The sequence below is a fragment of the Podarcis bocagei genome, assembly GCF_964188305.1.
Source record: "Podarcis bocagei genome assembly, chromosome: 14".
NCBI classification, from domain to species: domain Eukaryota; kingdom Metazoa; phylum Chordata; class Lepidosauria; order Squamata; family Lacertidae; genus Podarcis; species Podarcis bocagei.
This window is the reverse complement of record NC_138139.1, coordinates 17,335,870-17,351,272: the sequence shown is the minus strand read 5'-3', so window position 1 is coordinate 17,351,272 and position 15,403 is coordinate 17,335,870. Positions and strand designations below refer to the sequence as shown.

The 15,403-nt window shown below is 45.1% G+C and overlaps 1 protein-coding gene across 2 annotated transcripts in view; it reads right to left on the bottom strand.

Annotated features, from left to right (window-relative positions):
- ADAMTSL3 (ADAMTS like 3) overlaps positions 1 to 15,403 on the bottom strand; it is a 278,004-nt gene that overhangs the window by 66,632 nt on the left and 195,969 nt on the right. For both annotated transcript variants that reach the window (XM_081171011.1, XM_081171012.1), the window contains exons 12-14: positions 11,162 to 11,366; positions 9,566 to 9,713; positions 6,919 to 7,003 (exon numbers count right to left, since the gene is read on the bottom strand). In XM_081171011.1, the coding sequence (XP_081027137.1) occupies positions 6,919 to 7,003; positions 9,566 to 9,713; positions 11,162 to 11,366 (438 nt within the window). The remainder of the gene's footprint in view (positions 1 to 6,918; positions 7,004 to 9,565; positions 9,714 to 11,161; positions 11,367 to 15,403) is intronic.

Sequence of the window (15,403 nt, the reverse complement as noted above, 5' to 3'; positions counted from 1 at the left end):
CATATTGTCTTCATCCTTGAGCTTCATGGCAGAAATGAGGTATAGATATGTAATAAGTAAGTCATGGGGCGGGGGGAGGGAGGGAGGGGAGAGAAGACAAAGGGTTCTATATTCAGTTCCTAGGCTCACAAACAGAAGACTGCCTGACAAAACTGCCTGTACAGACCACCTGTTTGGACAGACAAACCCTATCCTGCAAGGCTAATTCCACAAACAGCTACAGGTGCTAGAACAGGGGTGAGGAACTTTGGGCCTATGGGCCAGGGGTTCAATGTGGGCCTACAAGGCCATTTCCTCCAAAGCGTAACCCCTGTCCATCAGCTGACATCACTAGGTGACATCAGCTGATGGCCGGAAGAGCAAAGGTCAATTTTGCTGGCGGCTGCTTAGCCAATGCATTTCCTGTGGGGAATGCACTTGTGAAGCAGACCCCAAGCAGTCAGCACAAGTGAACCCTCTGTTCACCAGCTGGTGCATGGAGGGATCAGTCCTCAGTTTGGCTATGTGTTCCTGTTCTCCTGCTAGAAATAGGCACTTGCAGCCAAAGGCCAGTGTGGGGCTATTTGAAAGCCCTTTTGCAAACAGCTGTGCACTGCTCTTTAAGCTTCAGGTTTTCAGAGGATCTAAGAGCAGAAAGGGCTGTTTGCAAAAGGGCTTTCAAACAGCCCTGAGCTGCACTTTGAAGTCCCAATAACTGGGGCTTCAAAGTGCAGTGTAACCTGACATCACTATGACACCAGATGACTCGCAGATGGGCAGTCAACTGTCAAATTTGCTCTCCAGGACTGGGGAGATAAGGATCACACCAGCTAGACAAGGTTCCCAAACCCTGTGCTAGATGCAAGGATTCTTCCCAAACTGCAGCATATGTTTACATATACATAGGTGCTGTTGTACACAACCACCCTTGCTAGGTATTATACTGATTCAGGGGCGTGGTACTTAGAGATTTCCAGGCAACGCAAGGATGCCCATGCTTGTTCAGAGCCCTGCATCCTTTCCCTACGTCCACACAGAAAGGACGTAGGTTAAAGAAAGAGCTTGGGAATCCTGGCAACCAGGGCCCAATATCAACCACTTGGGATGCAGAAAGGAGGTAAGACCAAGAGAAGAGAAAGGAGACAAATGGACAGGACAAAGAGAATTTCTGAACCATTGCTTATCTAAACCAAGAATAATATTCTCTTAGCTTTTTGTCATTAAGCAGTGCACCGCAATGCCTTAACCAACGCAAATATTTGACAAAGCTTGAGGAGAGAGAAAATGTGTTGACAGCAGTACACCAGCAGTTCAGAATTCACTCCGTATACAAGGCAGGCGGAACGCATAAGAGGGTCCAAAAATAATGTATGATGAATTCCTTTGAAGCTTTGCATTTTTGTTTGAAAGTCTGAACCACAGAACAAATTCATTTACAGTCAGAGAATTCTAAGCATTTTTTCCTCGACACAGCAGGTCTATGTTGTAATTGAGGTTTTCCTGTTGCATATTTAGTGTCTGGGATTTCATAGAGCCCCAACTCCAAGTTCTATTTATTTATTGTAACACAACAACAAGCAAACCTGTGGAACAAGCAACCTAGGGTTGCCATTGGCTAAATCAAATCATGTGATTTTTTGAAGTTGGTAGCTGCATTTTGTAGGATGAAATGTAAAGTTGGGTGAAAGTGGCCCCCTCAAACCCCTACTTCAATTTTTTTTTTCACGCAGAAAAGCTGGGAATAAAGTTCTGCCAACTATTCCCTGGTGGAAGAGTAAATTCTAGAACAGTTTCTTGGAGGCAGGGTTTTCTGTCAGCTGTGGAAATGGCACCACTTCTTTCTTTTCTCCTGAGGTTTTTGTTTGTTTGTCCTTTTGCTGCTGCAATAGCAGTGGCAGAATTGACAGTCTGGCAGCCATTTTGTTTCCCCCACAATGCCCCAGCCCTAGCATCACCCAAGGGCACTGTCAGGCAAAAACGGTAGAGAATATTTGGAGAACGTTCTGCAAAATGGCCCTCTTTTTTCAAGGAGGGAGGGAGTGAAGAAGCAAAGTAATATTTCGATTCACAGATTATTTTACTGATTGTTATGTAAACTGCTCTCTGTATGTTATGTAAACTGGTCATCTATGGTGAAATGCAGTCTGTATATACTGGAAATAAACAAATTCTCAAATATTTTCTCAGAAAAACTTATTTCAAGAAATTTCAACTTAGCTCCAGGTGTTCTAACATAAGGGTTCCCAAACTCATCCATGGACTGCCAGTGGTCCATGTGATCTGTGGTGTGCTTGTAAAGAACAGTAGGAGCAAGGACGTGATAGTGGTATTTCTCATCAAATGTCATGCAGCGTAATGAATAGAAAACACAGGGCGACTTTTCTGTGGCCCGTTCATGTGGCTTGGCGGTCAAGAGAGACTAAGATAAGGCCTTAAGCTGATGAGCTTCCTCCCCAGATTCCATCGCTGTAAGCTATTGAGCTGGGAGATTTCACGTTCAAGCAAACAGGATTCCCTGACTCATATCTTATGCTTTCCCCACAATGAGGGAAGTGGGTGGGGTACAGGACAGTCTCAGACCCATTCCTGATCTCACTTTGTTTCTCTTTGTGTGTATGTGTGAGAGAGCCCCTACAGATTCCCATTTTAAGGTAAAGGACCCCTGGATGGTTAAGTCCAGTCAAAGGTGACTATGGGGTTGTGGCGCTCATCTCACTTTCAGGCTGAGGGAGCCGGCGTTTGTCCACAGACAGCTTTCTGGGTCATGCGCCCAGCAGGACTAAACTGCAACTGGCGCACAGAGGACCATGACGAGTGCAATTTTACCACATACGGGCAACTGATGTGTAGTGAAATTCTCCTGTTGGAGGATGAAGGAGACCACCAAGAATGATTTCAGTAAATCTGTATGGGGTGTATGTGTACATAGAATGCGTCCGAATAGCCCCAATGTAATAACTCCAACCCAGCCCTACCTCTTCACAAAGCTATCAGCTTCTAAGCTTGGCCTGTTTCTCAAAGTTATGATTAAGAAAGGGGAAAAAGTTGTAAAGCTCTCTTATTTCTTTTAAGATTATTAAAAGAAAAAGGATGTGGAATCTTTTTTTGGAAGGCTTATTGAAAATCCCCCTGTAAATAAAGAAGGCTCCAGGGAAACACATTTACAATAATGATGGGTATCAACTATCATCACATTCCACCAGAAAGAACTAGAAAGGTTATACCTCCATTTTTCTTGGCTTAGTGTTCCAAACAGTCTTTTTTAAAACACACACACACCATTTTTGTAATATACATTAAAAAACCCAAAAAACTTTAGAACCACCATTATGCATAATTCAACACTCTTTTCTACACACACACGCGCGCGCGCGCACACACACGCACACACACTTGACCACAGGGGCAAAAGTATTTCTCTTCCAGATGTTGTCTTGGTACATCTCAATTTGCGGGTTTTTGACACACAGCTGTGTTCACATTTCCCTTACTTGTTCCGAACTCAAGCTAAGGTGTGAAGGCACAATGGGCAGTTAAAATAAAATAAAAAGCAATGAACCAGGGACTAAGATTTTCACGTTGTGGCTTTTGTTGAAGGATATAGCCATTGTTAAAGAAGGGGTTGAAATTTACCAAGGGAAACTGCAAACCTGGTCTTAAGCCACAAGTTCACGCTGGCATTCCCTCCCACTCTCCCTATGCTGCTATGGTTCGAGGGCTGTCCAGAGGGATGGTGACAGCCCTGTCTATGGATATTTATTGGTCGCTGTTTTCAGGTCCAGCAAGGAATTTTCCTTGCAAACGGATTGGCTGGATCTGTGGTTTTGTTTTCTTTTCCTACCTCATAGCAATCGTCACAACTTTGTGACGGAAGAGGCATTGGGCTGGACCGTCAGTGGGAATGGGTAGAAGAAGGGGCCTCTCCCATCCCATTCCATAGGTGGATCCCCTTAAGGGATCTCAGAGGGCAGAACTTCCTGTCCAGATACCCAGATCAGGTACCACAGTGCCCTCTGCCAGTGATCAACTGGGGGTTCCCCGGATGCTGTCCACGCCGCAGGGGGCACCTAAACTTGGCAAACACCATCTAGTCATCAGCCAACACATGCCCAATGGCCACACCAAACTTGTTTTGTCTTTAATCAATAAAATTGTGGCCTAATTTGGACCCAACACATATCTCCTGTTTTTGTTTGCCTTCCATGCACCCCCACATGCCTCACTGTGTCTGGATCTGCAGGACTGTGAGCTGCATGTCAATTGCAAAAATCAAAGGTTAATGCACTCTAAAGGGGAAGGAGCATTTAATCTCAGTTATTATAAGGGCTCAAGACAAGGCAAAATTCCTAGGGACATAAGAAGGTAGTATGCTCTTTCTGTCCATTCTAACCATCCATTAGCAGTGTTTTCATGCAGCTGCAGATCGGTTTCTGCCGAAATGCTACATCATTTGTCTTGTTGTATGCTATTTAACATAAGCTACGTATGTAACGGTCGGCATAACTCATTTTCCTTCCAATGTAAAGGAAATGTCGAAACACTGTTTTTAAAAAATCATGAATTACGTATCGTTTGTGGATATTTTTTTAAGAGACTGAACATATTCGCTGATCATATTTGCTTGAGTGATTTCTGCTCCTGACTACACAAACTGCAGCAATCTACGCCTCATTTTCTGTTGCCATTGGACTTCTCCAACATCCTTAATAATTCCAGGGGCTTTGGGGAGTAAGGCAATGATAGTCTCCAGTCACTGAGAACTCTATCAAAAAAGAGGAACTGCCATCACTGCCAATGACAAGCCCCCTTTAAAGCATTTCGCATCCCCAATAAATCATTTGCCACAAATGGGGTGGCAAACTGGTGTGTGTCTGATTTTGTCTCAGCCCTAAAGAGGGACAATTCCTTTCTGTAGTGAGAAGGTCACTCACTCCCAGTTTCTATTGAAATCTGCAAAGGAATTCCAACTCAGTGACTTCATACTGGTCTGTTTCTTAACAGAAGGCAGTATGGCAGTATAAATGTGCAGGATCTATAACACCAGCTCAGGAGGCAATTTCGGGTTTGAGTCAGGTTGGTGTCCACCAGTATACACACACTTGCCAAGATCAAACAGGACAAACGAAGAAAAAACAAAGGGGCCATCTAGCCTCATCCATCCTACAACACTTGGTTACTGTGCTCTGAAATGTGCAGAAAGAACGCTGACTTCACTTAAATGCGCAGAGGAAGAATATTCATCTCATTTGAATTTTCTGGCAGTTCCGTATTTTACTTTTAATGCAGAATATAATTTGGTAGACATGCAGAATGCTACAAGGGCATGCCTAAAAATCTCATACGGTCAGTTTTTCCAAGCCAGTGATTTCTTGCAGACAGAAATCTCCGATGTGCATGTTTGCAAGGGCTTCTTCTCCATTCATCGCGGTGAAGTACAATCCCATAGATGTAAAAGGGTCCCAATCTGGTGGTGTGAATGGGATATGTACCCAGTGCAGTCCCTTAATTGAAGGCAATGGAGATGCCTCTTTGCTCAGGAGTTGTTTGTTTATTTAATGTATTTCCCTTCTTTCCAAGCAATTACTGTCGTCCCTAGTGGCTCACATCAACGAGAACAAGAGAAAGAGTTCGAGAATACAGAAGTGTGGTCCTTGGAAGGACATTTGTACGGTATTCTACATACACTCACTATCCTCCATCTAAATAAAGGAAAAAGCATTCTGGACCAATGGGACTTCCAAAGACTCTTGAAAAGAGAGAGAGAGTTTGGATTTGATATCCCGCTTTATCGCTACCCGAAGGAGTCGCAAAGCGGCTAACATTCTCCTTTCCCTTCCTCCCCCACAACAAACACTCTGTGAGGTGAGTGGGGCTGAGAGACTTCAGAGAAGTGTGACTAGCCCAAGGTCACCCAGCAGCTGCATGTGGAGAAGTGGAGATACGAACCTGGTTCCCCAGATTACGAGACTACCGCTCTTAACCACTACACCACACTGGCTCTCAGCTCTAGGTCAAGCATACTGGAGCAGCTCTAGGTCAGGCTGCTCTAGGTCAAGCATACTGGAGTAAACCAGTCTAGAAGTAACTAATGGTGCTTCCAGATGACCTGTTCAGCAAACATTCATTCTGATTTGTTTGCAGGCAAGGGTAGATGACGTTGCATCTAAGCAATTGTTGCCCCATGCTTTCTAATACATTTCCCCATCACTTTCACTACTTGTGATGTTTTGGGAAGTGAGTTTGTTGTGCAAGTCCTCCCAATCTGATGACCTGAATTTGCGAGTAAGTGATTGAATCCTGCTCAAAAATAGCAACAGTCTGGAAAAGCCCTAAGGCAGGTATAACCATGGTTACATTCAACCTCCCCTGGAGCGGCCAAATGGGTCAAAACACCTCTGCTCTGGGCAAGCTCACTCAAGACCTGAACACTGTTTCTTGTTCCTACAATTCTAACTGAGATGCCCTCGATCTATTCAGGGAAGAACCAGAGAGAGAAAACTTGGACCACCGGGGATTGCCCCATGAACACAGATGTTGGGTACGAATGCCCTTCTTCTTGGCTGCATCCCCACTGCTTGCAAAAATTTCTGGTTGCCATCAGGAGAGCCGTTTTGGAACTCAACTCTCCCAAGCAAGTGCCTTCTGGAGGACAGGAATTTGTATAGCTGGGAAACCTTGATAGCACTTCCGAAACATATAATTTAAATACTTTCTTGGCTCCAGCTGCTTTTGCGTCACTCAAGGAGAACTGTTTGGAAGAATCTGAGAACTGACTTGCAAAGACAGACCCAGCCCAGGAAAATCCAAACGCCAGATGACTTGGCAAGGGAGGCCAGTCTTTACAAACAGTCGGGAAAATGCATCAGCGGCCTCTTCTCTGCCTTAAAGAGAAAGAGAGCGGGTGAGACAGAAGGAAAGAGAGAGGCATGGCAAACTTACGTCGGTTCTTCGGAGACTGCTCTGGTCTCCTCCATTTCGTGCGCTTGCTTGAACCAGGGGAGTCTTGCTTCAACGGGGTGTTTCTCTGGAAGAGGAAAATGCACAAAGCATGGGCTATTTATTTATATCATTTCAGCAACTCTTGGGTTTAAACCTCGTTGTTTTGAACAACCTGGGACTGTGCACTCAGGAATCAGAGCCCTCTTCAGGACAAAAAAGGAAAACACCATTAGTTGTGATACAAGAGAGAGTAGGTAGGGTTCAGCAAGGGGGAGAAAAACACCAGAGAAAAACATCATTCTATGGTTTATATCGTTGATTCTTCATTTTATTTCTTTTTCTTATGTTTGCACTTCTGAACAAATCAGTAAAATACTAAGAAACAAAAAGGAGTAACAGACAGCTTTCTGGGTCATGTGGCCAGCATGACTAAACCGCTTCTAGCACAATGGAACACCGTGATGGAAGCCAGAGCACATGGAAATGCCAGTTACCTTCCCGCCGTAGTGGTACCTATTTATCTACTTGCACTGGCATGCTTTCGAACTGCTAGATTGGCAGGAGCTGGGACAGAGCAATAGGAGCTCACCCTGTCGTGGGGATTCAAACTGCCGACCTTCCGATCAGCAAGCCCAATAGGCTCAGTGGTTTATACCTACATGGATTTCTAAACTGTTTTCTAAATTCTACACAATGAGGAGAAGCGCCTTGACTTCTTTGATCTTATTTAAATATTGATTCAGTTTGAACCCAACACTAAGCCAAACCATGGGTTACAACAAACAAGCAACTCTGTGAGTTCCCAGCCACCAAATTCCTTCTCTTCTCCTGCTGCTGCCACACTGCCCAGGGCTAAGCCATGGTTTCACTTACCCTTACATCCAAACCCAGGTTCACGGTTTGTCTCACTGCAGCTATAACCAATGTTTATTCCAGGGGAGGAGTGCAGGGGCTATAATTTTTGCTTTGGGAACCCACATGTTTTCTCATTTGTGCTAAGCAATAGTTTGGCTTAGTCTTATGTGTGAAATGGACCACTGTTGAAAAATCCGTTAACTGCTAAGCAAAACAATGAAATTATTTCTCCCTGTTTTGTTACACTATAGATTTGTTCACCCCACTGTTTTAAATTACATCATAAGTGAAGAAAAAAAATAACAGGCACACACCCTACTTAGCGCTGATTACTACAGCCTCATAACTTTGCCAACTCTCAAGTTTGTCCTCCAGCTTCTGGAAGAGGTTGCTAGGAACATTTTACTTCAGCTAATAATTCTCTCCCCATCTATACACAAACACACACACACACACACACACACTTGCACAGTCAAAGCCAAATTAATATAATCTGGTTACAGAGAGACAACCTAGGCTGCATGGCATCAAGTAAAAGCACAAAGCAAGTCAATTTACAGAAGAAAAACGTGCTTTCACAAGGTTACCTCCAAATCAGACAAAGTCTGCACCAGAAACAAACAAAAACTGAGCAAAATGCAGGGTGCTGTCTTTGAAATATTAAACGCTATTTGCAACGAGAGCTATGGTTTAGGTGTAATGAAATGAGAGCCCCTTTATCCTTGGCTCAGATGCTGAGGTTTTAATTAACATCCCAACACCAGAAATAACAAGAAGCATACCAGGGCTAGGGAGATAAAGGGCTCTGTGCTATTGGTGGGGAAGTGACCTGCATCTCCCCCCTGCAGCTTCCTTGTGTAACATCTAGGGAATGAAGATGTGTGACATGCAGTTTCTATGGTCTGCAGAAGAGGCTGGCAACAAACTACACCACTAGCAGTAGGGAGGCTGAGGGTGTACATGTTACAGCTACATGTCTTCTTTTCGCTAGGTGTTACTGGGAGACGCAGCAAGGAGGTGCAGCCTAGTGACAGCTATGAATCCATTGGCTTGTCTAGATTAGGCCTCTGAGTTTCTGAATGCAGTGAATGATAAGTGTGACGTGCGAATACTGTGTGCAGATGAGCAGGAAATGAGGAGTGTGTGAGTCATCAGGTTAGATTTACTCCATTTCTGAATCGCTCCACACACAGGAAAGTTGTAAGGCGATTTACATGGATGTGTAAATACACATTAAAAACACATTAAAATGAAACAATGAGTGAGAGAGAGGAAGGAAGGAAGGAAGGAAGGAAGGAAGGAAGGAAGGAAGGAAGAAGGAAGGAAGGAAATGAATAAGAAGCAGGAAATATTCTATACCCAAAATTACATATCCAAGTACTTATGTGGCTCTTCACTTGTCCATGGGTTGGATCCAAAGGTTCATTTCCACTAGCAAAAGAAGTTATTCTACCAGAACAGCTCTCCTTCCATTGGCTCCTTTGGATCTAACCCTATCGGCTGTATCCAACGTTATCTGTCTGCTAGCGAAAGGGGTTGTGTTGAGTGAGTTTCAGAGTAGCAAAACAGAGGAATCCAATGTGACAGTTGTGCTAGCTGAAACACATCGCATAACAGGTTGCACAATCCGTTGTGCAAGAAAACCACCACCAACCGGTTGGTGCATTCTCTTGTGCAACAATGTTCTGCTGGTGCCCAACATCTCGCCAGAGAAGCAAGCATACCACGAAGTGATTCTATCGCTACATTGGATACAACCCTCTGTGTCTTTAGGTAGGTGCATCAGAGTTACCTTTGGGCTTGTAACAGGGGACCGGCACGATACATTCTTCTTTTATGTGCAGCTTGAGCTGAGGATTGCAGCCGCCTGTGTGCTGCCCACGGTGATCAATGCACAGCACCACTCGATACCGTAACCCTCGCCCACACGTCACGGTGCACTACAGAGCAACATAAAAGCAAAACCCCAGAGCTGTCAACCGATTCAAGGATGTTCAGTCAAATTATTATTGTGTTATTTATTAAATATTAAATTTCTCCACCGCCCTTCATCTGAGGATCGCAATATAAAAACACAATGCACAACACAGTAGCAAACAAAAACAACACCCCCAAATTATTATCATCATCTGCCTTCAGCTGATTAATACATTAAACGGAAGTACATGTACAGACATAGTTTATATTTTATTATTATTATTTACTTTAAAATCTATATACTGCCTTGAAGTTTAAAACTCCATTCTCGGAGCGGCTTGCAAATCACTCCAGTGTATAACAAAGGCAGAGTATGGACGAAAACAGGCATATGAAACAAATTAACCCAAATCAGTCCTTATTATTCTCTGAAACAGCAGCAACGAGGAGGATCCAATAAATCATATAACTTGGCCTTGCTAATGCCATTTCGGGATACATACGTAAGTGTGAGATAACTTACAGTTTAATAAAGAAAAAAAAGCTACCATTGTTGGTCCATCTTCAATATTTTCCTTTTCATTCCCTAATATGGCCATGGACCAGGTCCAAAACAGCCTCAAAAAATAAACAAGTGTTCCCTTAGCTCATAGACCAAGTGAACTATCATCATCACCAGCTCCCATCTGCTCTGCTTTACCATCTGAGACTGGTCTGGGCTCCTCCTTGCCTCAAAGAGGCCAATCTAGATGGAGAAGATGCTCCCCTCCCCCTTATATATTTCTTCTGTCCCTTCTGGCGGGGGAAAAGCCATTTTGCTGAATATTCTCAGCCAGATTTGATGGCAGCTGGGATTCCACACCTATCCAGCCACCCAGTGACAAATGACACTAGGTCTGGGGTACTGTGGATGATGTGATTCATCCAGGGCAGAGACGCAGTTGGCACTGCTGCTGCAACAGCAAGAGCCCTAGGGGGAAAAGTAATGTTGCCATCCCAAGAAACTGTGGCGTGTGTGCAACACAGTTTTAAGCAACGTGTTCCATTAGTGCAAGGACAACAGTTATATCCCCGTACAGTGTTTTCTTGAGAGTCCCATGGACTGCAAGAAGATCAAACCTATCCATTCTTAAGGAAATCAGCCCTGAGTGCTCACTAGAAGGACAGATCGTGAAGCTGAGGCTCAGATACTTTGGCCACCTCATGTGAAGAGAAGACTCCCTAGAAAAGACCCTGATGCTGGGAAAGATGGAGGGCACAAGGAGAAGGGGACAACAGAGGATGAGATGGTTGGACAGTGTTCTCGAAGCTACCAACATGAGTCTGACCAAACAGCAGGAGGCAGTGGAAGATAGGAGTGCCTGGCGTGCTCTGGTCCATGGGGTCACGAAGAGTCGGACACAACTAAACGACAACAACAATCAGTTTTTTGTTTTTAAAAAATTAAGGGTTAAATTCTTTGTGAGCTTACCTGTGACCATTCTAAAGCGATCCATTTAGGGCAATCGTACAGGTTGCAAGCTTGCATGACCCTGGGTTTGGGAGCATACATGCATTTCCACTCCTCTACTTGTAATATCTCTCCATGAATGGTCTCCTCCACACACACGAAACTCCTCCTCTGGATCCCACCTCCACAGGAAACTGAACATGCCGTCCAGGGGTTGTGCTCCCAGCTGGGGTTGGTGTGGGGAGGGAACACAAAAATTTGCATGAGTCCACCTTCTATATGTATTCTAGATGCAAGCTCTTATGAAAGCAGTAGATCCATCTTTCTTTTCGGACACCGACACTTAATACTGTCAGTAATCAGACCCACCGCTGAATCCCAATTCTGTAATGTCATTTTATCTAAAGCTTATGTACCAATTCTCAAATTTTCAAAAGGTGTCAAATCTTAATGGATGCTTCCTAGACTACTTTTTGCATGGAAGATAAAACCCATCCTCACACAACACCATCTCCAGAGCCCTTCAATTGTGATAACTCTGCTTAATGATCTCAGACAAGATCTGCCTGGCGTATCATAATCGTTAAACATACTGGGTAAGATTCTGGAGAAGGTCCACTAAGACTTGGAATCTAGGACTAGGAGTCCAGAACATTTTGGCCAGGAGTCTAAATCAACCCAAGTCTGGATGACTTGCAAAACTGTGCCTATCTTTGCTTCCAATGAAGAACTTTAGGGGTGGCTTGGAGATCTGCACCACTCTGCTAACATCACAAAATAAATGCTTTCCCCCCACCATGGAGATTCACCAGTGTGGGGGGTGGCAATGTATAGTTCAGTCCCTTTTGGATCAACATTATATTTTCCTGCTAGCAACTCAAAGCAAGAAGTCCATGCTTAATGTTCTGTTCTAAAACACATTTGGATAGGCAGGAGAATGCTGCTAGCCCAGAGTGGAAGGAACAAAAGAAGAATGACAGATGAAACTGATGGAATATGCAGAAATGGCAAAACTGACGGGGAAAATCCAAAACCAGGAAGATCAAGTATTTTCTAAATACTGGAGTAAATTTGTAATTTACTTAAAAGACCGCTGTAAACAGTTAAAATCATTGGCAGGGATGTAAAGACACTCGTAATGTGGAATGGTAATTACGGTTATATAATAGCTAGATAAGGGTAAAAGATGCAGTAAATTTAATCTTAAAGATGGAACCCATGGAGGGAAGGAAGGAGGTCTAAGAGTTCAAAAGAACTCTGTATTTTAATGTTTGAAATCGCTGTTTTATATGTATATCCCCCCCAAAAAAAACCCCCACATATTTGGATATTACAGTCAGTAATGGCTCAGGAAAATAAATGCAAGCCTGTTGCACCCGCTGCATGGGTTGGAAGCAGCAAGAGTATCCCACTCAAAGTCGTTTGTTGGAAGCAGCGGAGGCACTGTAAAGAAGTCAAACACAGAGCAGATGGAGCAGAAACCTATAAATCCAAAAGGTAAATTTATATAACTGCTCCCCAAGATGCAGGAGGTGACTCAAGAATGCTCCCTGCCTGAAATAATTCACGCAACTCCCCGCTCAGAGCAAATTAATCACCTTATACACAAACCGAACGTGAAACTTATTGTACGCCGAGCGTTGACATTTAAACCAAACTTACATGATCAAAACCAGGCAGCATGGAGCAGATAGCTAATGATTTCACCATCGCCCCTGATAAATGTGCTCATCTGCTGCTCTCCTTTCATGCCGCGTAACCCAAAGGAACGATTGATGTAATATATAACACACTAAAGGATGTCTAGTTCCAGAGCTAATCTACTGCGAGAGCTAGCACAGCGTAGTAGCAAAAAGGCCGTTCAACGTGTTGCACAGGAGCAAAATTCTGCAGGGGGTGTTCAACAGGGAGCTGTGGAACAGAAGTGCGTGATTTGAAAAATCCCAGGGGGTTGCTGCTGAAAAAAACCCAGCCCCATTGTGAGTGCCCCCCCACTGCAGTGTGACCTACAAGTTACCTTGGACCTAACACCATTATGCTGCGACTTGCCCTGGCTCCATCAGTGGCAGGAAGCCGGCAAAATAGCTAAGAAGTAGGGAAGTCTACCTCTGGTCAGCAACAGTGTCCGAGCTGTGCAGTGTGGTCCACAAGGACACTGGAGGTTGTATCCAATATGCAGAGTAGACCCACTGAAGTCAATGGACATAAGTTAGTCATACCCATTAATTTCACTGGGTCTGCTCAGAGTAGGATTAACCCTAGCTGTCACCCTGGGATGTTTTTATTCTCCTGGCATTTTATTCTGCATTTTTCCTTGCTTTGGTCTGGTTTCTTATTGCTGGTGTACACCTTTAATTGGTACGTGATGCTGGTTTGTTAATTATAAATTGTTCTGTTGGACTCTTCCACTGACTGTGGAGGGAGCTTTAACAGAAAGGTGGCCTTTAGATTGTTCAAGCAAGCAAGCAAATGCACAGAGTAATGAAATCAGGAAATAGGATAAGCTACCTTGCACATCAGGGACGCGGGTGGTGCTGTGGTCTAAACCACAGAGCCTAGGGCTTGCCGATCAGAAGGTTGGTGCTTCGAATCCCAGCAACGGGGTGAGCTCCCATTGCTCGGTCCCTGCTCCTGCCAACCTAGCAGTTCGAAAGCACGTCAAGTGCAAGTAGATAAATAGGTACCACTCCGGCGGGAAGGTAAACGGCGTTTCTGTGTGCTACTCTGGTTCGCCAGAAGCCGCTTAGTCACGCTGGCCACATGACCCGGAAGCTTTCTGTGGACAAACGCTAGCTCCCTCGGCCAGTAAAGTGAGATGAGCACAGCAACTCCCGAGTTGTCCACGACTGGACCTAATGGTCAGGGGTACCTTAACCTTGCACATCATGGAGGGAGAAGTGGAGATGTTAACACAGGGCTGTCATTTGGGGCAGCAACCCCATCATTCTTCAAAGACACATTTCTATGTCACTGGCATGGGAATTATCCATTTGGTGCCAGGTTAAGCCATATTTGGCAATGAATTTATTTGACTGACTGGCTAACCTGCTCTGTTGATTTTTAAGCTGCCATTTTAGTGTATTGAGCTGTTTTATGGTTTATTGTTGTTTGTGGTCATGGCTGTTTTAATGCTTTGTACCCTGCCCTGGTATCTGTATCGATGAAGGGAAGCTTACAAATGATTTTAATAAGTAAAATAAAATAAATACATCAGGTTGCGGCCAAAGTTAGTCCAAAGCAGAGCCTACCCATTGAAATTAATGGACATGACTATCTTGGGTCCACTAATTTCAACAGGTCTACTATGTTAGCTGGATTCAATCCGTAATGCGCAGTTCTGAACCACAGCAATTCCTGGTTCCCAACAGAACATTCCTGTGTGCACGTTTTCACAAATGTGAGCATGTAAAGGGCTGGCTCAGTCCTGATCCACAGCGATGTCGACCACCAGGAGAAGGTGACCATCAAACCAGAGGGAGGTCAGCAGGCCCAGGCTCTAGAACAGTGTTTCCCAACCTTTTTTGGGCAAAGGCACACTTGTTTGATGAAAAAAATCTCGAGGCACACCACCATTACAGCCCCGTGATGTCAGCGCGCAGCGTCACGCCGGGAGGGACGCACGAAAGTGTAAGTTTCAATTTTTTTCCTCCCCCTTGCCGGGGAACCTCCAAGCTTTGGGGGTGGGGGGGGGGAGGCAGCAAAGCGAGGCAGGAAGGAGAGCGCGGCTTGGCTGGGTGAGCTTTGGCAGGGGCAGGGAATGAGAGCCGCGAGGCGGGCGCTGCGGACGGAGGCGCTGCCCGCCGAGCTCGCAGGCAGCCAGGCAGGCAGACGGCGAGAGCCCCGCGCTGGGCGGCCTCTCCTCGCCGCCGCCGCCCCGCCTCTCGCCACCCGACTCGCCCGCCTCCCTCCAGGCAACATCTCGCGGCACACCAGGCAACATCTCGCGGCACACTAGTGTGCCGCGGAACAGTGGTTGGGAAACACTGCTCTAGAACAGGGCAGGAGGCAAAGCAAGGAGAGCTCAGGACCTTGGACAAGGACCAAGGTGCTGGTTCAGGACTGCCTTTAGAAGCCTAGGCCCAGAATACAAATAACCCCAGCTGTGTCTGAAAGCAATGGGCAGGGCTTTATAAGGGCATAGGCCTGACACTGAGACAAAATGGCGGGTGGATTTGCAGGCCCAGCCACCACACAAACTCATGAATGGCAAGGCCTAAGCAGGTGGCACAGTGAAGCTAAGGCAAACACCAGCATTTGTGGGCC